Here is a 25,639-nt window from a genome sequence, read left to right on the forward strand (position 1 = left end):
ACAAAGCGCGTCTGGAAGACGTCTGGATTGCGGTTTGGAAAATCACAAAGCGCGTCTGGAAGACCGCTGGAAAATGGATTGTGGTTGGGAAAATCACAAAGCACGGGTGGGAGACCGCTGGAAAATGGATTGCGGTTTGGAAAATCACAAAGCGCGTCTCGAAGACCGCTGGAAAATGGACTGCGATTAGGAACACCGCGTCTGGGACACAGCTGGAAAATGGATTTCGGTTTGGAAAATCACAAAGCTCGTCTGGGAGTTCGTTGGAAAATGGATTGTGGTTGGGTAATCCGGTGAAAATGGTTCTCGACAACGACAACGGGAACAAGAAGGCGGGTGCACAGCGGGCAAGGTGGATCGATCAGGCGGAGGACGATTTGCGGACCTTCGCAGACTGCGTGGTTGGTGTCGTGCAGCCATGAACCGAGCTGAATGGAGAACACGTATGTATTGCACAGGCCACTCAAGCATTAGTCTGGTAATAAATAATTAACAATTCAATGCAATTTAATCATTGTAAGATTTTAATAATCGTAATATTTTCATACTAAAGAAATGCGGCTCCGCAAAGCTTCTTACATGATTAAGCCTACCAAGTAAAACAAAACTAGTTAAAAAATCCTAAAATTTGCACTAATTTTTGAGATTCTGTGAATTTTTTGTCAAATTGTTTTATAATTCTGGAAATATTTCAAGGATTTTTGGAAAACTCATTGAGATCTGGAAGGTGTTATTGAAATATTGAATGAAGGACGAACGAGCACATTTCGGTTTTCAACAGGAACTACAATATTCTGTGAGAAATTCTTGTAAATTTTCGTCAGTGTTTTAAATTTCTGTAATTACGCATAGTTAGTGGGAATTCGAATGAACACTAAAATGAACAAATCTAGGAATCATTCAACTATTTTTTATAAATTATAAATAAATTCTTATAATAAATAAATTATTATAAATTCCTCGAGCAAGGTGTTGTGATTTACGTCAGACTCAAGTAGCCGGCGGTGAATCGTCTTCCCAAATATAGCTTGGATAATTCTGAAAGAAGGCTGATACCATATGGGACGATAGTTTTCAGGGAAGGGAGGATCCTTCCCTATAGATTTCTTCGTGTTAGTCGCATTGAGCATTGACCCAGGTTTAATAAATAACACAGGAATACTACACAAAGCTCTCAGAGCATTCAAAAGACGCTGGGATAACATGGGTTGAGCATATGGCTAAGTGTTTGACAGTCAAGAAGTTGAAGCAAGAGTTCAAAGTAGAACGATTGGTTCAATTCACTTTTCCAATTTGAGCTTTACACACGCAATTTTTGAAGATGCGTTCGACTTTATTTATAAAGTTGTCTTTTGCTTTATTTTATCTCGAAAAAAATCTTGAAATTCTCCTACATATTACATAAGGAACTGCATATTATTTAGAGTGAAGATATATCTTGAACAACGAACGCTAGCGAGAATTCCATAGGTCGCAACACGATATGCATTCAAGTCAATAAATTTTGAAACGCCTCCAACTACCCCGACAATCCGATGAGAAGCCTGCGTTTCGAAAAAAGTAATGGTAATTGTTTCGTGGCAAACAATTAGCATTCATCGGTTCTTTGTTCACAGCTCGGTTCCCTTGTCGGCTCCCCTTTGGGCCCGTAATCACGCCAACCAGTTCCATCGTTGTTGACAGGATAAACATCACCATCGGAGGCGGAATAACTTCCATCCTGAGTGCTATGCTTCCATTTCGACCGAGCAAAGCAACAGCATAGTGGCAATTGCTGAAATTGCAAGAATGCCTCGTGAGCACTGATTTATTTTCCATCGTAAAATTTAATTATCAGCACGCGCGATTGTTGATTGGCGCCAGCCCACCGTCGTCCGCTGCAAATTCTGCACTCCCAACGAGATCCGGGCCATGGTGTGAGCCAGACAAAATGCTGATGGGACGGATTTTGCTTACCGCCCCGCGCCGTGCAGAAAGCCGGAAGCATGTTATGCCTTTTAATTTCTTGGGCGCAGCTCTGTGTAGGCTGGTGCGATATGAAACGAAAACTTGTCCTAGGGCAATTATCCAACGCTGCCGCGATTTAGTGAAATGATAACTTTTGCAGTGTTTTGTGTTTTTTTTCCTTGTTATGCAGTGCACCATTTTCGTAATAACTTGTGTGTGAAACAAACGATTGTGAAAAAAATTCGCGATGGTGGAATTGTGATCGGTTTTCCGTTAGTGCGAAGGAGGCGCACGGTATTTGGTATCTTGCCCATTAAAGTCCTCCAGGTGGAAGAGACTTGCGCGACTGTAAGTGACAAGCGTTTTCCGAACATCACCCGCCAGTGTCGGTTGCCGGCACGTAAGAACAGCTTGCGCTTGTTCGCACCAGTTCTGCTCCTGCGCAAAATGGACTGGCTTAGTGACGGAACAACCATAGCAATCATCGAGCATCTACTGAACTCGGTAAGGTGCGTGTTTTCAAACGCCGATTCCGTATCATTGCTTGGTGATTACGCAAGAATGCTTCGTGAGCATTCTTGTGTAATCATCCGGCTACGGGAACTACTTTTTTTCTTCTATGGGTCTACATTCCAACTGGAACTGCTCAAATTGGTTAATTCAATCTCGATTGCAAAAGTGATCGCTGTCTTAGCATTCTACCTGTAGTCCTAAAGTTAAGCTGCGACAAAAGATGGGGGCAATAGACGTCAGCGTTGAGCAGTTTGACCAAGAGTTTGACAACAAATTTTGCTTGCTGCACTTTTCACCCCCGATCAAGGATTTCGAGGCAAAGTAGTTGTCATCTGTCGGTATACGATGGAAGGTTTACGGGATCACGTCACGATATATGCTGTAAGGATATCCGTAAGAACCTTTTCTGGACCGCTGAATTCTTAAGTTCCACGTTACATCATTCGGCGCCCCATGTGGATTGAAGGAGAGCTTTGGGTCCAAAACTACACCAAGATCCGTCACCTGGTCCACTCTGTTCAGCACAGTATTCATGGTGAGGTAATTTAAATACACTAAATTTAAATACACGGATTTGTTAAGCGATGGAAGGTCATCACGTCACATTGTGTGTCACGTCATCGTGACGGAAGGTCATCCCGTTGGTAAATGAGTTATGCAGTGAATGAGGTCTAATACTGCGAAGACAGACATAGATCTTGAGATCATCAGCGTAAATCAGCTTGCGCATAAAGCAAAGCGAAGTGGCAACGTCGTTGAAAAGGATGAGGAATAATATCGAGCCCAAGATGTCAAACGCCGCCTTGAGGTCCTTGAGGTAACGACATACCAGGAATAAAAAGCCATGTTGATCCGTTGAAATGGTCCGATAATCGAGCTCGCCAACTCTGGATTGGCAATCCTACGTCTCTGCTCGCAAGGCTAACTGAAGACCCCACACGGGAACTCTACCGAATCTAAATAAGGATACCAAAGGGAAAGTCGACCACACAGAAAAAAAATTCGAAAACTAATTAGCGCGTAATACATATAGACGCGGAAAATTACACTATTCCTGGCGGACATGGATCTTTTCCAACAAGTTCGCCCTAAATGTATGCAATTTCTTTAGCATTATGTCAATTCCTACAGCATAGATCAATTAAAAACTGACATAATGCAATGGAAATCGCATACATTCAGGCGATGATATCGTTTAAATTTACGCTCTTTTTGGCGTTCCCTTTATGTGCATTACTTTTCGTGTAAATTTCAACAACTTTTTCTATCTGTGCTTTTTCAACTGCTGGAAATGCCCGATCGCGCTTTCTGTAAGGTGTTGTGTAAAGCAAAAGCCACGCCACCGTGAGCAGGTAGTGTCCTGTACATGCAAAATCAGTATGTTCCAGGTCAAAAGATAGAGATGTTATGAAAAACTTTTGAAGACCTGAAGCAAGCGAACCGGTGAAAAATAAAACGTATTGATGGTCGAGGTTCAGAGAAACGGCGCTAATGAAGAGCTTATTAAGACCATTGCTGACCTTACCAAAATGGTAAACAATCTTCAAGTAAACCTGGATATCAAGGACCAAATCATCAGCAAGTAAGGAAATGCCGCAAAAGTCATCGTCCCAATAAGCAAGAAAGACGAACCAGAGTAAACCAGAGAAACCCGTTTGATGATATTTTTACTGACTTTTCAGTACCCTTGGACTGAATTCAAACGCCAACGAAAAATGACCACGAGTGGAAGGATCTCAGCGCAAGTAACGACTCAAGCTCATCCCGTCCGAAGGCATAGTGAGGTACCACCGATAAAGGAAATAAAGTAGGTTATAAGCTTAGTCAGCCTTTCGACAGACTTCTTATTGGCATTACATCCCCCACTGGGACATTGCCGCCTCGCTGTTTAGTGTTCATTAAGCACTTCCACAGTTATTAACCGCGAGTTTTCTAAGCCAAGTTATCATTTTTGGATTCGTATATCATAAGGCTAACACCCTAGGCGTGGTCTTGCTTTATAGCCGCGTATCTTACCGCTAGCCTAAGGATGGCCCCTTTCTACAATCCCATAGCAAATATACCAAGATCTTCCATCTTCCAGATCACTTTCGATAGTTCCAACCCAATCGGCAAACATTCAAAATGTGCAGGCTGAGCTCCCCAGGCAAACACTTGTTGCTAAAAGTACAGGCTTTCAATCCACACGCACCAATCTACTTAATGAACTCCAGTCCTATGATCTAAATAGTTTTATTCCAGTCGCAGGTAATTATTCGAAAAGTCGTAGCCTCGTCAGTGTGGATACCACCCCCAATCGTAACTGGCGGACAATATCCGATGTTCGATTACCCTTCATGTCGATAACAACTGTCAGCGCCCCTCTCGGATAAGCTGCACCCTCTACTCAACAACAATCGATCTGGTGGATCTCCTTGGGAGGGAGCGTTCCACAGCGAACATGTGCAGTCAGCCATTTACTCTTGCCTGGAGTTCGCTAGTGATCCGGCTGCTCTTGTCCAGGGACGCGGACCCAAGAGGCAACAATCACTTCCCGATCTTCCTGACGCTTGATAGCCAACCCATTGAAGTAACTTGCAGGACTTGTCTATCATACAAACAAGCTGACTGAAATTGCTGTGAAAGCCAAATCGAGCGGGAGTTAGACAACAAGCCGCCAACAAAGTTCATAGAGCTGTCACATAGCCTACTCCGGGCATCTAATACCAGCAACCCAAAGACCAGCTCAATTCCGGGCTGAGATTCCTCCACTGTTTGAGCGACTGTACAAGAAAAATAGGCAACACCAGCCTTCGTTCCCTATAAAAGTCCAAAAACAAAAGCATTTGACCGCTCGAATCGGATGATTTCCACGCAACATACCAGAGTGCCCGGAACGAATGCCGCCAAGTCATCCGGGATGGAAAGGAAAAGATGTGAAAAGAGTTCGTCAGCGACCGAATTGTAGAAACGCACCCTGTGCATCAAGGGGAGCAGGCGATTCAGATGTAAATACAGCCCTGTCCATCAACGGCATTATTAGATTTTCCATTTCCCGGTCATTTTCACTGCCTCGGGATTCGGGACGAAATTTTCCATATTCCCGGAAAAACCCGGGATCCCAGGATTTTTCAATGCTTCTAAATAAAACCTATTTTTAGTTTTGAAAAAGATTCATTGCAATGTTGAGGGGTAAAATTCGAATTGAAGATAAGGAAACCCCCTCACAAAGAAAACACTATACCAGCATTCCAATTCATGACAGGCTACTGAGTGATACTTTTGCCAGCAGCTGTAGTTCTTTCTTATCTCCAAAAGGTTTCCAGAACCTTGGATCGGCCGCATAAGTCACCTGGTGCCGTGGTATCAAAAAACGTATGTATAAACGTCGAATGGAAGGCCATTTCGTAGCGCATTGGATTGAACCAGGAATTGTTCTGGAGACAAGGAGCTCAGAACAACTGGCTCAGAGTATGGACGAGCGAAGAGATTAGCGAGACGTGCAAAGTCCTCAGGACTTTGGTGGAGTTTTGGAATATCAAGTAGTGTACAGCACCTCTTGTAGATAGAACTTGTTGTTTGCATAAAAAAGGAGCCGCAGCTGCCGAGAGAAGCATCAGTTAGTAGCCCACCATGGAGGAATGGGAACTCATGTATTGTGATTTCCTTGGGTGGGGGTACCCTTTTCATGATTGATGCGTGGTATAAACAAGATATTATGGGATTATCTTCTATGTTGGCATTAGGCGTATAAAACTAATAACATTGGTGGTCATCACAGAACACTGTTAGTTAACCTGAAGTAATAAAATAGTGTTTATCAAGGTTATCCCGGGATTTACAGGATTTCAAAAATAATATCCCGGGAATCGGGAAATCCTGAAATTTCCTAAATCCCGGGATGTCCCGGGATGGAAACTCTAGGCATTATGCAGCATGATCTGACCCTGGTTGCCGATACTCTGGCCAACCATTTCATACAGAAGTTTTCTTATCAGCAGTGTTGAGTGAAGTTTGATATTTTGTGAAACTGGCAACACATTATTAAATTAATGTACATACCTCCATACAGAGGCAAAAGGATTTAATTAGAATAGTTTAGAGCGGCGACGGAGACTGTGGCTCGTGGATTGAAGTGAAACTAGTTTGTAAGTTATTTCATATAAATAATAAGTTCAATAATAATTCATAATTGCATAATAAATTTCAGCTTTGGAGCTGTGTGAAATGGACACTGTTGTCAAAACTGTTTCTTTCGAGCCAGAAAAATCCGTCGCAACAAGCAGTATCCGGGAAAAACATGAGCATGGAGGCTTCTGAAATCCAGGCGTTCCAGTTCCCCATTGACAATGATAAAGACTACAACTACGGCTTTACGCTGGATTAGATGCAATGCTTTCTGTGCAAGGTTAAGAGAAAATCCGTAGGCAGGGACAAAATAGGCTACTCATTGCTAAAATATCTTCCAACCAACGGTAAGGTCACCCTACCTGAGGATGTCAACACAGAATGTATGGCGGGTACGCTCCCCGGACAATAATGGAGGGCGGTTTGGTGGTCCCTATTCCGAAATTCCGAAAATTCTGGTCACTATTCCCGCCATTTGCGCTGACCAACGTGACTGCTAAAGTTATAGAAAGGATGGTGAATAGGCGGCTTACTGACTTACTGGGGCGTAACGGTTGCTTGGGTGAAACGTAGCACGCTTTGGCTCCACCCTTTCAGCCCTGGTCGCGGTGCAAGTACCTACTTTGAGGATTCCTGGTCAATAAGCCGAATGAGAAGTGAGATGTAAGAAGTGAAAAGTGAAAACTAAGAATTAAGAAGTGAGAAGTTAGAAGTGAGAATTGAGAAATGAGAAGTGAGTAGTGATAAGTAAAAAGTGAACAGTTAGAAGTGACAAGTGAAAAGTCAACAGTGAAACGTGAAATATGAAAAGTGAAAAATGAGAAGTGAGAAATAACAAATGAGAAATGCAAATTGGCAAGTGAAAGTGAAAGTGAAAAGTGAGAAATGAGAAATGAATAGTGAGAAGTGAAAAGTGAAAAATGAGAAGTGAGATGTAAGAAGTAAGAAAAGGGTTAGTGAGAAGGTTGAAGGAAAAAAGAAAAGGAGAAAAAGATTAAGGAAGGAGAAAAAATGACGAAAGAAGAAGAAAGAAAGAAGAAGTAAGGAAGAGGGAAAAGATGAAAAAAAAATATAGTAGGGAGAAGAAAAGAACATGAATAGAGGAAGAATGTGTAAACAAGAAGGAAGAAAGAAAAAAGAAAAAGCAAGAAGAAACGAAGAATGAGAAGTGAGATGTAAGAAGTGAGAAGTGAAAAGTAAAACGTGAGAAGTGAGTAGTAAGAAGTAAGAATTGAGAAATGAGAAGTGAGTAGTGAGAAGTAAAAAGTGAACAGTGAGAAATAAAAAGTGAACAGTAAGAGCTAAAAAGTGACAAGTAGGGTAAAGTGCCCAATAGTGGACCTCCAACCAATAGTTGACCCTTCAGCTTTTTTTGCATTATTACAACACAATCTAATCATTTGCTATGAAATTCCATCGGGAGAACCTACCTTACAGTCCTATGATTTGATTACATGCATTGGAAATGCTATAGAAAGTAAAATTAAATGATTTTTTACAATTCTATAAAAAATAAACACGAGAGTGTCCATTATAGGAATATTTTGGGGAGTCCATAATAGGGAAGAAGAACGTCCCGAAACGGAACATAAAAATCAAATGAAGTGTCGGCTATAGCGAAGCAAATTCCTATTATGGACCCCCAGAGGGTCTACTATAGGGCGAATACAGTCAGACTTTAAAATGTAATTTTCAGCGAATAACATCGTGTATTTGAGTGTTTCATGTATGTATCGTGAAGAGGAGATGCAGAACTTGGTATTAGATGTCAAGCAGAAATAATATGTTGAAAATTTCTACTTCTTATGACAAAAAGAGCAAAATTTCGCTACTAGGGGGTCCACTATTGGGCATTTTACCCTAATGGCCATTCGGCCTAACGGTCTGCTACAATTTTAAGACATTAGGACAGATTTTGGACGGGGCAAAGAAGGCACGTCACTACATTGAGATGGCCTGGATATCTATCAAGCCTATAGTCGGACCTGGACTCCCGGAGTTTTGGCGAATTTAAAGCTTTGGGGTATATAGCCTGCTCCATTTTCTTAAATACTTCCTACAAGAACGCTCGTTCCTAAGTCAGCTCGGAGCCCAAACATCCAAAAATGCGAAGCAGGAGGCCGGAGTCCTCCAAGGTTCTGTTATTACAGTTACGCTCTTTCTGATTGCGATGGAGGAAGTCTTCGCCACGTTAGCAATAGGCATCTATAACTTGGTATGCGCTGATGACATATTTTTGATCGCGCCCGGGAAGCATCCTCGGTTGGACCGGAGAAAAATCCAAGCCGTGGTAAATAGTGTGGCCAAATGGGCGAAAGCTGCCGGATTCCAAATGTGGGCCGGAAAATGTTTCCAGACTCATATTTGTGATTCCAACCATCAACTTCCATGCCAGCACATCACCATAGAAGAAAATCGTCATGCTTTTGGGAGCTAACATTGACAGACACCTTAACTACAAAGAACACTTCAGACGGACCAGGAAAGCCTTTGAAACCCGGATAAAATTGTTAAAAGCGTCTCCCGAAGACAAACTAGGAGCCAAACGGCTCAGAGAAGTGGACTTGGTCATTAATTTTTATTTTTGTCTTTATTATCGAGACTTTCAGCCCAAGGCTGGATCGTCTCGTTGGGAAAAATGGTCATTAATAAATAGCCACTTATTCTACGGACTGTAGTTAGTTAGCATGAACCTGGTTAATTTACTTTCGACTTTTGCGCCAACGTAACTTGCGTGCTGCATTTCTGACACAGCTGCTGTCTGCTGTAAAACCATTGGTTAAGAAAAAATCCAGATTAATCCACCTGGCGTTGGTGATGCCTTTCTCGCATTTAGCTAAGACACCCACCTTATACGGGGTTTATATGGTCCGATGTACCATTTTCTTCATAACTTTTGAACGAAATGACCAATCGTTACAAAATTCAATAGTGATCAACAAGGCTTTTGTCCTCTGTCGAATGAAACTTGTTGCGAGAAAATCGGTTAAGGATTACTATAAGAAAAGTTGTCTAATGTTTTTTATAGCTTTTATGCACACACAAACACACACACATACACACACATACACACATTCATACACACGGACAGACAGACATGTGCTCAGCTCGTCGAACTGAGTCGATTGGTATATAATACTATGGGTCTCAGAGGCTTCTATAAAAAGTTCGTTTTCGGAGTGAAATAATAGCCTTTCGGTACAACTTAGTTGTACGAGAAAGGCAAAAAACTGAATGTGCCAGCCACTCGATCACTGAGTTATTCCAGAAGCGTATTCCTAGGATTACCGGCCTCCACCACTTAAGACCGAGAAGCTGGTGGAGAAATTGTCTTAAAACAGACACCCTAAAGCAGAGTCGTCGTATCGCTGGTCGAACCTCTGAATTGGTTAATCCAGTGGAAGACACGGTCATATTCCAAGCCATGGGCCAACTGCGAACAACGGTTTCAGCATTGGTGCTTACGGCTTTGGACTCTTCAATTAACAAGCACTATCAAAGCGATCACCCTTATTTCTAAAAGACGTCCATTTTCTCGAGAAAATATGATGACTTGGCAACCCGAACCAACCAATACTCTGGACCCTGATTGACGAATGAAATACCTGGACAACAACCGAAGCTGGTAACCGTTTGAAGGACCAAGTGTTCCTTCATCCGTAGCCCTGTGTCTCCGAAAAAATAGCCACTTCCAAAAGCGCCGACTAGTATACGAGTTTTGTGGTCGGTGGCAGAAAACAGAACCAAATTTCGTTAGAAGACAGCTATGAGCCATCGTGTTATCAAATTGAAATGAAATTCAGAAACCCTTCTATTATTTCTCTTATAAAATTATGTGTTGTGTTAAACCAAACAGCATTCTTTTCAATCTGTGTAGGAAATTTTTGTTGGTGAACTGGATGACCTGTATGTGGACAGAATCATAGAAAATACAATCCGCATTTTAATATTGCGCTTGAGAGTGCATTTGGAGTATTGGTGAGGTTTTTGAATAACGCGTGAAAAACTGCAAAAAAAAATCAGTAAACTTAACACTTTAAGCATGAGCCACCACATTAGAAGTGTTTGTAACGTTTTACGTTTTTGCAATCAATTTGTGATTAAGTCAAAATAAGAATTTATGACGTTTTTCTCTTTTTAAGTAAAATCATAAATTAAAGTTATTTGGAATTAATCAAATAGTGAAACATTACATTACGTAAATAACTTGCAAACCGGACGAAAAGAAATTTGAATTTTTATTTGTATGTCGATTACGAGGTTTGTGTCTTGACTAAATTATTATCCAAATAGAAATTGACCATGTACTGTTGTAGTGTTCTCATGTGCTCGTTTTTTATCGACTCACCGAAGGCGCGCACTCTTTGTCGCCATTTCAAATTTATTTGGCGCAAATTTAAAATAATTGACGACTTTTCAAAAGGATAAGTTTCTTTATAAAATTCAGACAAGAACTCGATCATTTCGCTAAGTGAACGGCTGGTAATCAGAAGTGTTTGCGAGTAGGCTACGAAGTTTTTCAGTATTTTAAGTTGAGTTTGGCTAGTTTGACTAATAGGTAAAGTGTGATTGGAGTGAATTATTCTGTGTCTATTTTAATCAAATTTCTAAAATTAACAGTTAACGTAGCAGACGTCATTAGGACGTGTTTTTTGAATTCCGCGAACACCGAGTTAGTTTAGTGAAACGTACAAAAAGGTAAAACGAATTTAAATGTTTAATGTAAAGTTTTGTTAATAAAACGAATTCGCGTTGGACTTTCCAGCGCATTGCGCTTTTTGGTACGGGCTGGAATTTGTGTATTCGACCGGAGTCGGGTACGGGAATACGTGTGGCGTCTACAGGGCCCGCCATTTCGTCCAACGGACATCGAGAGCTCGAGCGTGCGTTAAGGCCCGCCTGCAAAGGTAGTTAAACGGAGGAGGAGTGAAGTCGCTCGTCTAAAAGCGAAAACTCGGCGGTCACCAATCAACCGTCGAAGGTAAGATCCCCAAGCCAATTCCGTGGATCAGTCCTGAGAGTGCGGTCCCCGTACGCCGTCCTTAATCGTACGCAGGGCCGAACCTGAACCGACGGTTAGTAGTCTTCCTTTAGTCCTCGCTCGGTGAACCGGAAAGGTGCGCAAAGCCGGGTCGCCAGGGAGAGAAAGCTACTAGCTTGAGGCAACGGTTATTCGGACCACTCTCGATTCCGAAATCGGAAGCCTTCCGTCCAGCCGCCACTCCCTCCGCATCTTTAGTTTCGGCCATATCGCTCGAGCTCGACCTCCATCGCTGCGCGCCAATCTGCAGCATCTGCGGCAAAGCCAATCGGCCGCCATCGCCACAACCTGGTCGGAGGACATCGTCGCCATCTTCCCGGCGGAGTATTCGCATCAGTGCATCGTGAAGCAAAATCCTGCGCAGGTATGTGAGCTTGTATTTTCATGGCCATGATTAGCTCTTTTTTTTCCATTCCGTGCCGATACGTCCAACCCGAATTAAAGAATAAATGCCGTTAAGTAATTTGAAGAAGTTAGCTTGAGTTTTAGTTGTATTGCGTTTCACGGGGCTGGGAAAATTCACTCCCATTGCGTTTGCCGTGGCTACAGTTTAAAGTTGTCTTCGAAAGTTGCTTTCCGTTCTTTTTCAGTGGGTTGAACGAGTTCAGGTAGGTGGGAAGTGGGGAAAGAATATAAGGCGTAAGTAATTTTGGAGCCAGCGACCGTTCGAGAGTCCCCAGAGGTAAAGGGTCTGTAAAAGTCGGGCAAATAGGGAACACGACCGGTGGTCTCTCTTCGAGAGTGGCGCTTAAGCCACCGTGTTTAAATCACCTCGAAACCATTCGCGAACGGTTACATGTTGGATTACCAAAGTATCACAATTTTAGCGCTTCTTCCTGGAACTGATAGAGATAGTATAACAAAAATGTCCCCACTCTAAGCAGCATACTTCCCGCACATATGTTCCAGCGTAGTCATCAAGGTGTGAAAAGCATGACAATGCATCCACAATCTACAGTCACCGCAGCCCCCCGTGCACAGTCAGTTGGCGATGTTGTCGTCGACACCAATTTGTTTTGCCAGAGCAGAGCTGCAGCATTCGCAGCAACCGCGACAAAGGCTGAAACTACCCACATCTGAATTTTTAATCCACACCACGCTCCGTCGGGCTCCACTTTGCAGCACTAATTTCAAATGTGCTTTTAGCATAAATTAAAGCACATGTGGGAAACGGATGGAAACATGCCGAGCGCCGAAAGATGGGTTGGTTCCGGGGCGGAAATACGGTGGGGATCAGTCCGTCGTGCACCACACCCTTGATATAATAATGAATGTATCGTGGCAGTGCACGTTTTGGATCCTGTTGTTCCGGGTTGTATCACACAACAAGGAGGATATGAACTAAAGAGGATGGGCTGCACAAATGATAATGAGAATAATCCACTTCAAAGAACGCCTCCTTGAAGGGTTCTTATTTGGCACTTTAGGTCTAATGGGAAAGTGTAACGTTTTTCTGCTATCGTCAGCGAAAAACGGTTCCGGTTAAGTTCGCCGGCGGGTACTTACCGTTGTCACCAGTCGGCCAGCTAGTTGGTTCTCGTTCACCTTGACATCGTAGAACAAGTGCTCGAAGGTGGGGTTGTGGAGATTGGCAGGGAGGATGGATATCTTCACTCTGGTGAAGCTGGTGTACACTCCGTCCGTGACGGAAACGTTCAAGATGGTGACGTGCTTTTCGGCAAAGTTCTGCATGTTAACCAGGGTGATGATACCACTGACCGGGTTGATGTCGTAGGTTTGCAGCTCGTTGCCTTGAGCAATGGTGTAGGTGAGACGATCGTGATCGATGTAGTCCGGATCGGAAGCGGATACCACGGTGACAAACTGTCCACGGGTGGCATGTTCGGAAAGAACGCAGGTGTACGATGGTTGTTCAAACTTCGGAGGATTATCGTTCATGTCCATGACGGAAACCCACACGTGAGCGGTCGAACTGAGACTTGGGACGCCTTTGTCGCTTGCTATCACAGTGAAATGGTGATGGCTGAGGGTTTCGTGGTCGAGTGATTTCTTCAGGTAGATAACACCATCGGTTGGATCCATGTGGAAGTACTCGGAGGTGTTTTTTGAGTCGGTTTGCAGAGCATATGTGATCACTTGGTTGATACCTGTGAGAAAAAAGAAGAAACGATAGATAATTAATGATAAATTTAAATTGGGATGAGTTAATGAGATGTTTCCTCGGATCTATGCAGAACGGGGTGCTAATAAAAATGGCCATGTTAACATTAAAACGCTTCGAATAAAGTCAATATGTAAAATGTTGACTCAATCGAACATTTCTGAGAATAGCGGCTGCCAGAAAAAATAAAATAAATAAACTTATTGAGAAATCGACTTTGTTTGTAAAACGGGCTTGGTAGTTATATGGCTACTGCTTCTGCCTCATACGCAGGAGGTCGTGGGTTCAATCCCAGGTCCGTTCCATTCTCCTACTTTGTATCTTTCTCTATATTTCTCATGTTATAGCAATCGCTAGAACTGGAAATGGACTTCCAAACCGTTTCCATTACTATTCCTATACCTTCAACTTGAGTATTCTAACAGTAATCTGCTAGAATTGGAAATGAACTATAGAGCTCGTTTCCTACATCCAATTAGAAATTCCATCAGTTGCTTTCTCCTATCTATCACATTGACAGCTCGTTAACCAAGACGGACCTCTGCCTCTCGAACCTAACCCAAAAATTCCAACAAATTCCGCATGAACTCGTGGCAAGAGCAGAGATATATTCGGCTTGCAGTGGGCGAGTGATTGCCTCATCATTTCCTCCCCCTTCCCTACCTACATTGACTTGCATTCTAACGTGGCAGGCGCCAGTGTGACCTAACAAATGAGATCACCAGTACTTGTACATTGAAGATGTGTGCTAGTCCCAAGCAAACATCTGTTGGTTCCCTGTGCAAGAACAGCTGATCTGGTCATAATGGAGTAGCAACTACGAGCAGTCAATCAAGCTCAAGCTATTGAGAAATCGACTTTGTTTGTTTCTAGTCTAACGTTAACTGTTTGTCGTGGATTTTTCTGGTGCATGACTTCGAGAACACAAAATTTCAAAAACATTGACACTGACAAATATTTCGAAATTTCTTTTGGACATCGCCTTGAAACCCTCCCTTTTCTTTTGTTTTTTTTTTATTTTTTTTTATTTTTATTTTCCGATACAAATATTTAAAAACAATTATATCTCCCCCTCTTCGGATTTTTTTGCCCAAAAATTATATTTTGAGGGGGCAACAACAAAAAATTTTGATGATTTTGAGGATTTTCAAAACATTCTTTAACAAATCCGAGGAGTTTTATTGATTTTTTCCATTTTAATATTTATTTTTTCTTATAGCCCCCCCCCCCTCTTGACCTTTCGGAGTCCAGTTGGACATAATTTAAATTAAATATGTGTAACGGCTTTATTTATTTTCTTAAAAGGGGGTTTGCAATGAGGCCGTGTCCAAAAGAAATTCGCATTTTATGCCAGTGTCAATGTTTTGTAAATTGTGTGTTTTCGAAATCATGTGCCAGAAAAATTCACGCAAGACAGTTAACTTTAGACAACATCAACGAACACGAGCAGAAATTGAGTAAAGTCGGGTGACACTGGCTTGGAATGGGGGGAGTGCTAATGCCATAGCTGCCTTCCGTCCCGTAAAACCGTGGGAGGCCTTGGGGCACGCCTTCGTGATCCAGCCGTCTGGTTCGCCCAACCAATTGATTTATTCATGACCCATTCGACTTTGAACATCGAAGTATCAATCCCCGTATGGCCAGCAAAGATAGCCATGGGATCAGAAAGGTGACTATTCTAGATGGGTTCCTCCAACAATTACGAGTTAGCTAGCTAGATAAATCAACAAACAAAGCATGGAAATGAACCCCTTTGCAAGGAGAGGTTTGGAGAGGTCTTCACCCAATAAATCGGGTGCGGGAGAGATGGAATTGAAGAAGACGAGTAGCGAAGCAGTCGTCGAGAAGTGCGCTACCGTGCCGGCTATTGGCATGCGGCTGCACAATATTGACCGTCGTCATAGGTTTTACTCTCAACGAAAGAGAACACAAGCGCGCCGGAACGCAAGAAGGCGTTGGGAGAGCGCGAGCAGGCCCACTAAAGGTAACACGGTGACAAGCAAGGGAGAAGGGCAAAAAAAGGCCATAGGCGAAACAAGCCAGTCGGCCACCGGAGGCGGGAAGCCAACCCGACCAAGAGAACCTGCGCTCGAACGGCTGCTGGCAAACTCTTCTTCATTGGCATTACATCCTCCACTAGGATATTGCCGCCTCGCAGCTTCGTGTTCATTAAGCACTTCCACAGATATTAACTGCGAGGTTTCTAAGCCAAGTTACCATTTTTGCATTTGTATATCATGAGGCTAACACGATGATACTTCTATGCCCAGAGAGTTCAATATAATTTCCAATCCGAAAATTTCCTAGAGCGGACCGGGAATCGAACCCAACCACCCTCAGCATGGTCTTGCTTTGTAGCCGCGCATCTTACCGCACGGCTAAGGAGGATCTCTGACAAACGGTTGCCAGGAAATAGAAGAAGAAGAAAGCGGAAACCAGGAACCCGGTGAGAGCTTGGGAGGAAGCGCTGATGGTTATCAAAACAGAGAAAGACGCTACGCTGACGCGCTTATGGCGATGCGCAGCACTGAGAAGCCAGGCAGACCTCAGTAAAAAGGTTCGCAACATAAGGAAGAATTACAGACGGGCAGTACCTCATATGGACCGCAAGCCCAGAAAGTCCTAGGTGAGGGTGTAGAAGGGAGGGCTCTACACGACGAGATGAACCTCCAATGTAAACAGTTGGACCAGATCACAATTGCGGAAAAGATTGCCATGGTCAACAAAAACCAATGTGGAGTGGTGGTAGCACAGGACAATCCATACACATGCGAAAAGGAACACATAGGAAGCAGATTGCCACGATGAAGCAACCGGCCACGGCGACAATGAGATCAAAATTGGTAACCTAAAAGAGTAGTGTTGGCAACGTAATACCCTTCAACGGATGCGGCTCGACAATAACAGAAGAGCTTCCGCCGCCGAGGGACTCCCCGTCGGAGTAGGATAGATCCGCCGCCGGGGACTATCTGGGTAGTTTGCGAGCACGTTGAAAGCTGAATGGCTCAAAAAGAAGTGGTGGTGAAAGGCACATGAAAAAGATCTGAAGAGCTGAAGGCTTTGATGTGCTTACTAGCTCAGAAGTTAGACAGAACATCGAAGAGAGGCACTATAAAGCGTGTCCTCAAGTAACCAAAAGTTCTTTTAAAAGTACGTTTTTCACTTAATCAACTCAGTCAAGCTGATTAAGCGGAAAACGTACTTTTAAAGGTACTTTTGATTACTTGGGTCGTCTTAAGGGGAGTACTTTAAGTACTGTCTATCCCCCAGCATGGTAGTGTAGTTCGCTTATTATTATCTCGGTAGCCAGCGTAGTTTGCATCTCCGTGGCGCTCACAAATGATAGCAGATCGGTTAAATGGACTACAATCCGGGAGCGCTGGGAAGTGCATTAAGGCTGGTGCCAATTAGGTCTTAATTATGATTCTTGCTGCGTGCTAACGGATCATGTTTTGGATATTGTTATATTTCGAAAACAAGGGCTGGCAGTCGAGTCATTCCACTATCCTAGTAAAACCGGTGACACCGACTTTAAACCGTGAGTGGGCTAATAGCCATGCTGTCTCCCGTCCCATAAAATCATGGCGGGCCTTGCAGCACGCAGTTTAATCCTGTCAACTAGTTTTACCTACTACCCAGTAAACCACATATCGTATATGAAATGATAAATTGTATCGCATATATTGCTATTTTCTTTCACATTCGTATATGACTGCTTATATAGATGGCTAAAATATGAATATTATTGTATATGATAGCAGGGTAAGCAATATATACGATTGCGTTTATGGAAGTCATAAACCTATATAAACAATATCAGTTTTATCGGATCAAATCGGAAATATCGCTTATGTATACAAATATTATCATGCAAATCATATCATACCGATGTGCGTTGTACGTATATAGCTTCCACCTTCTGCGCGTTGAGCACTGAGCCACTGAACCTTACCGATTGAATTAATTTCAAAGTTACTTACTTCATTCCATCCGATCTGCCAAAATTCCGAATATTGCCGGTTTACTTTTTCACTGCCAACCAGTATCGCTCAATATCTGCACTAACAATTTATCGAACAACTAAAATGTAATTAAGTTGTAAACACAGTTCGAGAGTAAACACGATGAAAGACTGATGTTGACATTTCATAATCGTTTATACGTGGGTTGAATCGTTTGGAATGATGCGCAATCGTTGTTATGTACGAACATTATCAGGATAATCATATGTTGTTATCATATACGATTCAAGCCACATTTGTACGCACAACAACAAGGGATCCGAATCGTATCAATGTAGTTCATATCGTACACTGAAGCTCTTGTCAATAATAAATCGCCATCTAGATTATGATTGTCAAAATTTTGCTGCTTTTCAAGAGTTGCTGAGTAGCGCAAGGGTAGAGCATCAGCCTTTAGTTCCAGAGGTCAAATGTTCGAGACAGGGTTGTTACCATTTATTTTTCTACATATTCACTAAGTCGTATAAATGTTCATGGAAACTCGAGAAAGTCGTTATTTAGCCCGTATATGGCCTCCACTTTAGTAGGTATATAGCGATTCGGTGCATTATATACATAATATCTTATGTGTATATGATGACCTATATCAATGGCAATTGGTATAAAAATGTTGACTGGGTAGGTGGAAGTTGGCTCAGATGATGTTTCCTGACTATTTTTGGCTGATTTGGCTCTGAACACCTTGCCTACGAACACTTGTAGGCATGTATAGATATCCATGGGATCAACAGTAATGGGTTCTTCAAACTTTTTAAATTCATTTTATGTAGCAGCAGCAAGTGAGGTGGTGGTCCTCTTCATGGAGAAGGGTTTGGTGAGGTCTCCTCTCAACAGGATGGAATGTGGAGTACCGGGGACAACAGCCCGGCTATCAACATGCTCGGCGGGCTACTACCTGGGATGCCAGCATAGCTCGACAATGTAATGGAGTTTACGAGAAGGCGCCAACGTGACGCGAGCAGGTCAGTAGGGCGAAGCGCAAGTCGAACGCATCCAGACACGAGGCCTTGTTGGTTATAACCGACAAAGAAAAGTACACCGAAGTCCTGAAGTCCGGAAGCCTCCTTTCAAGAGGCCCGGAAGCCTCCTTTCAAGAGGCCCGGAAGCCTCCTTTCAAGAGGCCCGGAAGCCTCCTTTCAAGAGGCCCGGAAGCCTCCTTTCAAGAGGCCCGGAAGCCTCCTTTCAAGAGGCCCGGAAGCCTCCTTTCAAGAGGCCCGGAAGCCTCCTTTCAAGAGGCCCGGAAGCCTCCTTTCAAGAGGCCCGGAAGCCTCCTTTCAAGAGGCCCGGAAGCCTCCTTTCAAGAGGCCAGGAAGCCTCCTTTCAAGAGGCCCGGAAGCCTCCTTTCAAGAGGCCCGGAAGCCTCCTTTCAAGAGGCCCGGAAGCCTCCTTTCAAGAGGCCCGAAGCCTCCTTTCAAGAGGCCAGGAAGCCTCCTTTCAAGAGGCCAGAAGCCTCCTTCCAATAGGTCCGGAAGCCTCCTTTCAAGGGGCCCGGAAGCCTTCTTTCAAGAGGCCCGGAAGCCTCCTTTCAAGAGGCCCGGAAGCCTCCTTCCAAGAGGCCAGGAAGCCTCCTTTAAAGGGGCCCGGAAGCCTCCTTCCAAGAGGCCAGGAAGCCTCCTTTCAAGAGGCCCGGAAGCCTCCTTTCAAGAGGCCAGAAGCCTCCTTTCAAGAGGCCAGGAAGCCTCCTTTCAAGAGGCCCGGAAGCCTCCTTTCAAGAGGCCAGGAAGCCTCCTTTCAAGAGGCCCGGAAGCCTCCTTTCAAGAGACCAGGAAGCCTCCTCTCAAGAGGTCCGGAAGCCTCATTTCAAGCGGCCCGAAAGCCTCCTTTCAAGAGCCCAGGATGCCTCCTCTCAAGATGCCCGGAAGTCTCCTTTCAAGAGGCTGGGAAGCCTCCTTTCAACAGGGCGGGAGCCTTCTTTCAAGAGGCCCGGAAGCCTCCTTTCAAGAGGCCCGGAAGCCTCCTTTCAAGAGGCCCGGAAGCATCCTTTCAAGAGGCCCGGAAGCCTCCTTTCAAGAGGCCCGGAAGCCTCCTTTCAAGAGGGTCGGAAGCCTCCTTTCAAAAGGCCCGGAAGCCTCCTTAATAGAGATCCGGAAGCCTCCTTTCAAGGGGCCCGGAAGCTTCTTTTCAAGAGGTCCGTGAGCCTCCTTTCAAGAGGCCCGTAAGCCTCCTTTCAAGAGGCCCGGAAGCCTCTTTTCAAGAGGCCCGGAAGCCTCCTTTTAAGAGGCCCGGAAGCCTCCTTTCAAGAGGACCGAAAGCCTCCTTTAAAGAGGCCCGGAAGCCTCCTTTCAAGAGGCCCGGAAGCCTCCTTCTTTCAAGAGGCTCGGAAGCCTCCTTTCAAGAGGCCCGGAAGCCTCCTTTCAAGAGGCCAGGAAGCCTCCTTTCAAGAGGCCAGAAGCCTCCTTTCAAGGGGCATGAAGCCTCCTTTCAAGAGGCCCGGAAGCCTCCTTTCAAGAGGCCAGGAAGCCTCCTTTCAAGAGGCCAGGAAGCCTCCTTTCAAGAGGCCCGGAAGCCTCCTTTCAAGAGGCCCGGAAGCCTCCTTTCAAGAGGCCCAGAGCCTCCTTTCAAGAGGCCAGGAAGCCTCCTTTCAAGAGGCCAGAAGCCTCCTTTCAAGAGGCCCGGAAGCCTCCTTTCAAGAGGCCCGGAAGCCTCCTTTCAAGAGGCCAGGAAGCCTCCTTTCAAGAGGCCCGGAAGCCTCCTTTCAAGAGGCCAGAAGCCTCCTTTCAAGAGGCCCAGAAGCCTCCTTTCAAGAGGCCCGGAAGCCTCCTTTCAAGAGGCCCGGAAGCCTCCTTTCAAGAGGCCCAGGCCTCCTTTCAAGAGGCCCGGAAGCCTCCTTTCAAGAGGCCCGGAAGCCTCCTTTCAAGAGGCCAGAGCCTCCTTTCAAGAGGCCCAGAAGCCTCCTTTCAAGAGGCCAGGAAGCCTCCTTTCAAGAGGCCCAGGAAAGCCTCCTTTCAAGAGGCCCGGAAGCCTCCTTTCAAGAGGCCCGGAAGCTTCCTTTCAAGAGGCCCAGGCCTCCTTTCAAGAGGCCCGGAAGCCTCCTTTCAAGAGGCCCAGAGCCTCCTTTCAAGAGGCCAGAAGCCTCCTTTCAAGAGGCCCGGAAGCCTCCTTTCAAGAGGCCCAGAAGCCTCCTTTCAAGAGGCCCGGAAGCCTCCTTTCAAGAGGCCCGGAAGGCTCCTTTCAAGAGGCCAGGAAGACTCCGTTCAAGCGGCCCGAAGCCTCCTTTCAAGAGGCCCGGAAGCCTCCTTTCAAGAGGCCCGGAAGCCTCCTTTCAAGAGGCCAGAAGCCTCCTTTAAAGAGGCCCGGAAGCCTCCTTTCAAGAGGCACAGCAGCACCCCTTCAAGAGGGGCGGAAGCCTCCTTTCAAGAGGTCGCCAAGCCTCCTAACAAGAGGCCCGGAAGCCTCCTTTCAAGAGGCCCGGAAGCCTCCTTTCAAGAGGCCCGGAAGCCTCCTTTCAAGAGGCCCGGAAGCCTCCTTTCAAGAGGCCAGGAAGCCTCCTTTCAAGAGGCCCGGAAGCCTCCTTTCAAGAGGCCCAGAAGCCTCCTTTCAAGAGACCCGGAAGCCTCCTTTCAAGAGGCCAGGAAGCCTCCTTTCAAGAGGCCCAGAGCCTCCTTTCAAGAGGCCCAGGCCTCCTTTCAAGAGGCCCGGAAGCCTCCTTTCAAGAGGCCTGAAGCCTCCTTTCAAGAGGCCCAGGAAGCCTCCTTTCAAGAGGCCCAGAGCCTCCTTTCAAGAGGCCCGGAAGCCTCCTTTCAAGAGGCCCGAAGCCTCCTTTCAAGAGGCCCAGAAGCCTCCTTTCAAGAGGCCCGGAAGCCTCCTTTCAAGAGGCCCAGAAGCCTCCTTTCAAGAGGCCCAGAAGCCTCCTTTCAAGAGGCCCGGAAGCCTCCTTTCAAGAGGCCAGGAAGCCTCCTTTCAAGAGGCCCGGAAACCTGTTTTCAAGAGGCCCTGGAAGCCTCCTTTCAAGAGGCCCGGAAGCCTCCTTTCAAGAGGCCCGGAAGCCTCCTTTCAAGAGGCCCAGAGCCTCCTTTCAAGAGGCCAGAAGCCTCCTTTCAAGAGGCCCAGAAGCCTCCTTTCAAGAGGCTCAGAGCCTCCTTTCAAGAGGCTCAGGAAGCCTCCTTTCAAGAGGCTCAGAAGCCTCCTTTCAAGAGGCTCAGAAGCCTCCTTTCAAGAGGCTCAGAAGCCTCCTTTCAAGAGGCCTGGAAGCCTCCTTTCAAGAGGCTCAGAAGCCTCCTTTCAAGAGGCTCAAGCCTCCTTTCAAGAGGCTCAGAAGCCTCCTTTCAAGAGGCTCAAGCCTCCTTTCAAGAGGCTCAGGAAGCCTCCTTTCAAGAGGCTCGGAAGCCTCCTTTCAAGAGGCTCAGAAGCCTCCTTTCAAGAGGCTCAGAAGCCTCCTTTCAAGAGGCTCAGAAGCCTCCTTTCAAGAGGCTCAGAAGCCTCCTTTCAAGAGGCTCGGAAGCCTCCTTTCAAGAGGCTCGGAAGCCTCCTTTCAAGAGGCTCAGAAGCCTCCTTTCAAGAGGCTCAGGAAGCCTCCTTTCAAGAGAGCTCAGAAGCCTCCTTTCAAGAGGCTCAGAAGCCTCCTTTCAAGAGGCTCAGAAGCCTCCTTTCAAGAGGCTCAGAAGCCTCCTTTCAAGAGGCTCAGAAGCCTCCTTTCAAGAGGCTCAGGAAGCCTCCTTTCAAGAGGCTCAGAAGCCTCCTTTCAAGAGGCTCAGAAGCCTCCTTTCAAGAGGCTCAGAAGCCTCCTTTCAAGAGGCTCAGAGCCTCCTTTCAAGAGGCCTCAGAAGCCTCCTTTCAAGAGGCTCAGAGCCTCCTTTCAAGAGGCTCAGAAGCCTCCTTTCAAGAGGCTCAGAAGCCTCCTTTCAAGAGGCTCAAGCCTCCTTTCAAGAGGCTCAGAAGCCTCCTTTCAAGAGCTCAGGAAGCCTCCTTTCAAGAGGCCTGGAAGCCTCCTTTCAAGAGGCCTGGAAGCCTCTTTCAAGAGGCCCGGAAGCCTCCTTTCAAGAGGCCCAGAAGTCTCCTTTCAAGAGGCCTGGCAGCCTCCTTTCAAGAGGCCCAGAAGCCTCCTTTCAAGAGGCTGGAAGCCTCCTTTCAAGAGGCCCAGGAAGCCTCCTTTCAAGAGGCTCAGGAAGCCTCCTTTCAAGAGGCCAGAGCCTCCTTTCAATAGGCCAGAAGCCTCCTTTCAAGAGGCCCGGAAGCCTCCTTTCAAGAGAGCCTCCTCTCAAGAGGCCCGGAAACCTTTTTTCGAGATGCTCTTGAAAAGAGGCTTCCGGGCCTCTTGAAAGGAGGCTTCCGGGCCCCTTGAAAGGAGGCTTCCGGGCCTCTTGAAAGGAGGCTTCCGGGCCTCTTGAAAGGAGGCCAGAGCTCGGCTTCGAGATGAGGTCGTTGGATGCCTAAGTAACCCACTAATGCAAGCAACTGGATGAGATCACTGATGCAGAAGACATCATCTCTGCCAACAGTACGCAGTGTGGTGCAGAAGTTGAGCGGACTTATGTACGCCTATGAGGTGGACCCTTCAGCATGCAGGTAGCATGTTTCAGGTCACCGGTTGCGGAAGCCAACAAAGTCCTGGAGTGAGGGAAGACTGGTCAAAAATATACCAGCCGCCTTACGTGGAAAGGTGCTATAAGTGCTTAGAGTCCACAAGACACAAGTCCTGGGACTGTAAGAGTCTAGACCGTAGCAACCTACGTCATCGCTGTGGAGAGGCGTAGGAATGCGATAAGGCACCAAAGTGCCTCATCTGTGCCGGCGAAAAGCAAGCCCGTAACCACGTTATGAGCGGACCTACGTGTCCTCGCGGTGAAAGCAATAAGAAGAAGCCGTGTAAGTAACATAGTTGAATATTAATCACTGGGCATCTGATTAGCAGCCACTGTGGCAGTCGAGGACCAACGTCGCTCTCATGGCATTGTTGATAACAGATATTGTGGAGCGGATGGGTCTAGGATAACAGCTATTTGCAGAACGCGCCGGTACCCGATCCAAGAGGAGCTACGATACTCAAGATCACCACTGTGGTGCATAGAATAGTTCAATCAGATGGTCGACATCAGGCTGACGGCCAACACCGATGGAGATACGTTGGTAGCTGTTCTATCACGTGCGAGCGACGTCACTATGCCGAGGGAAGCACTGCCGATAAACGGCAGATGTTCGGTATATTGGAGGAGTGCTGAGATGGCAGACCTTCGAGCACCCTACCTTAAGGCGATACGAAGGATACACTGTGCCCGCATTGTAGAGGTAAGAGAGGAACGCCGTAATGTGCTTCGAGCTGTGAAACTGGCCTTCGACAAGGCCATTATAGTAGCAGTAAGAAAGCGTATGCCAGAGTGCCAATGCAAACCGGTGGGGTGAGGTCTATAGGATTGTTCTGGTCAAGACCAAAGGGAGCTCTTCACCACCTAAACGGTCCTCAGATAGGTTGGTGAGGATTATCGGAATACTCTAACCGTAGCGAGCCCTGGCCTCCTGCACCGCACGAGATTTATGGGTGTCCCCGAAATGGTGGCTCCGGTGACGATTGAAGAGGTACTTGCGGGAGAGCGACGTCGGTCAGAGGAGTGTTCCTATTATCGAGGGAGTTCCTGGGTTCCTGAAGATGTAACGCTGGAGGCCTACGGTGAGCCAAATTATGAGGAAAATCTGCCCACGGCTTTAATAGTTCTAAGGTGTGCTTCAGTAGACGTAGGCTACTGGCTAGCTTGGATGTGTCTATCCTGAAGTACGGCGGCCTGGGTCTAGGGTGGGTTTAGACAGACATCACCTCAATTCATCGAGCTAAGTCGATTGGTATAAAACATTATTGGTCTACGGGCCTTAAATCAGAAATTTGTTGTTTGAAGTGAAAATGTAGCATTTTTGTAACACCATAATGTATGAGAAAGGCAAAAACAAATTATGAAAAAAGCAAGTCAACCATGTGACATGCTAATTTTATATCCTGTGCTAACATTACCTTCCGTTAACCCTAGCTTGAGTATGCTTTACAATGTGTGGAAGCCGACTAGCTTGCTTTGGATAGAAGTAACTAGCCTGCAATTATGTGGCGTCTTGGCCGATATCCATTAGACTGTAAATCCAGTTGCGACAATTGGTGCTGATTTCAGGTTTAGATTGTTTTCAAAGAATAGCACAACAATTGCACAATGGACATGCACTGCACTGGGACCTGAGAGACAGTATCACGTCTGCAACAATTATCGAGCTAGCTTTTCAGCAGCGTAATGAGAATGTCTCCCAGTTGGCCTTCATCGTGCGGTGTAACCCCGTTTCTTTTCTTCGACCGGAAGGGATGCAGGGCTAGCGCCATACCAAACGGCAACAAAGCAATGCTTCAGACGAGAAGTGCAAAACAAAAGCTTCACAAAGTTGAAATCGTCTCTAATTGCCGATAATGAACCCACAACCACACAGCCACATGTGTTGCATCAATGGCCTTTGGACATTCGTTGCAGCAGGTCGGTCGGTAGAAAACGTTGTTGGGTTGACAGCAGGAAACTTTTTCCTCTCAAAGTGGATGAGCTGGAGCGCACAGCACAGCCCCCGGGGCAGGATGTCGGCCATCGAGGCTTATCGGAAGCAGATTGTGCTGCGACAGTTTAGTATGCACCATGCGTACGCTCGCGCTGGAAACTTGGTGCAATCAAGGACGGTCATTCTCGACCTCGTTAAGGCAAGCTGTTGGCCATAACACAGTTTAATCGGGTAAGTTGTTTTGTTCTAGGCGGTCGATGTGAGAACATGTAATTATTGAAGCACGTTGGTGTTCTGTATACCTATGTTCGGAAAAACTTTAATCTGGGAAGATTTTCTGATCTAACATAATTGAACTATTCAAAGTTAAACTAACTGGACATGTCAGTTGCTTTAAGAATTAGTACGTAGGAATACTGAAAATGATTG

General features: G+C 45.7%; 1 protein-coding gene across 6 annotated transcripts in view; it reads right to left on the reverse strand.

Moving 5' to 3' along the window:
* LOC134221115 (fat-like cadherin-related tumor suppressor homolog) overlaps nucleotides 1-25,639 on the reverse strand; it is a 386,241-nt gene that overhangs the window by 21,294 nt on the left and 339,308 nt on the right. For all 6 annotated transcript variants that reach the window (XM_062700308.1, XM_062700312.1, XM_062700311.1 and 3 more), the window contains one exon: nucleotides 13,115-13,716. In XM_062700308.1, the coding sequence (XP_062556292.1) occupies nucleotides 13,115-13,716 (602 nt within the window). The remainder of the gene's footprint in view (nucleotides 1-13,114; nucleotides 13,717-25,639) is intronic.

This window comes from Armigeres subalbatus, chromosome 3 (assembly GCF_024139115.2).
Source record: "Armigeres subalbatus isolate Guangzhou_Male chromosome 3, GZ_Asu_2, whole genome shotgun sequence".
Lineage (NCBI taxonomy): Eukaryota > Metazoa > Arthropoda > Insecta > Diptera > Culicidae > Armigeres > Armigeres subalbatus.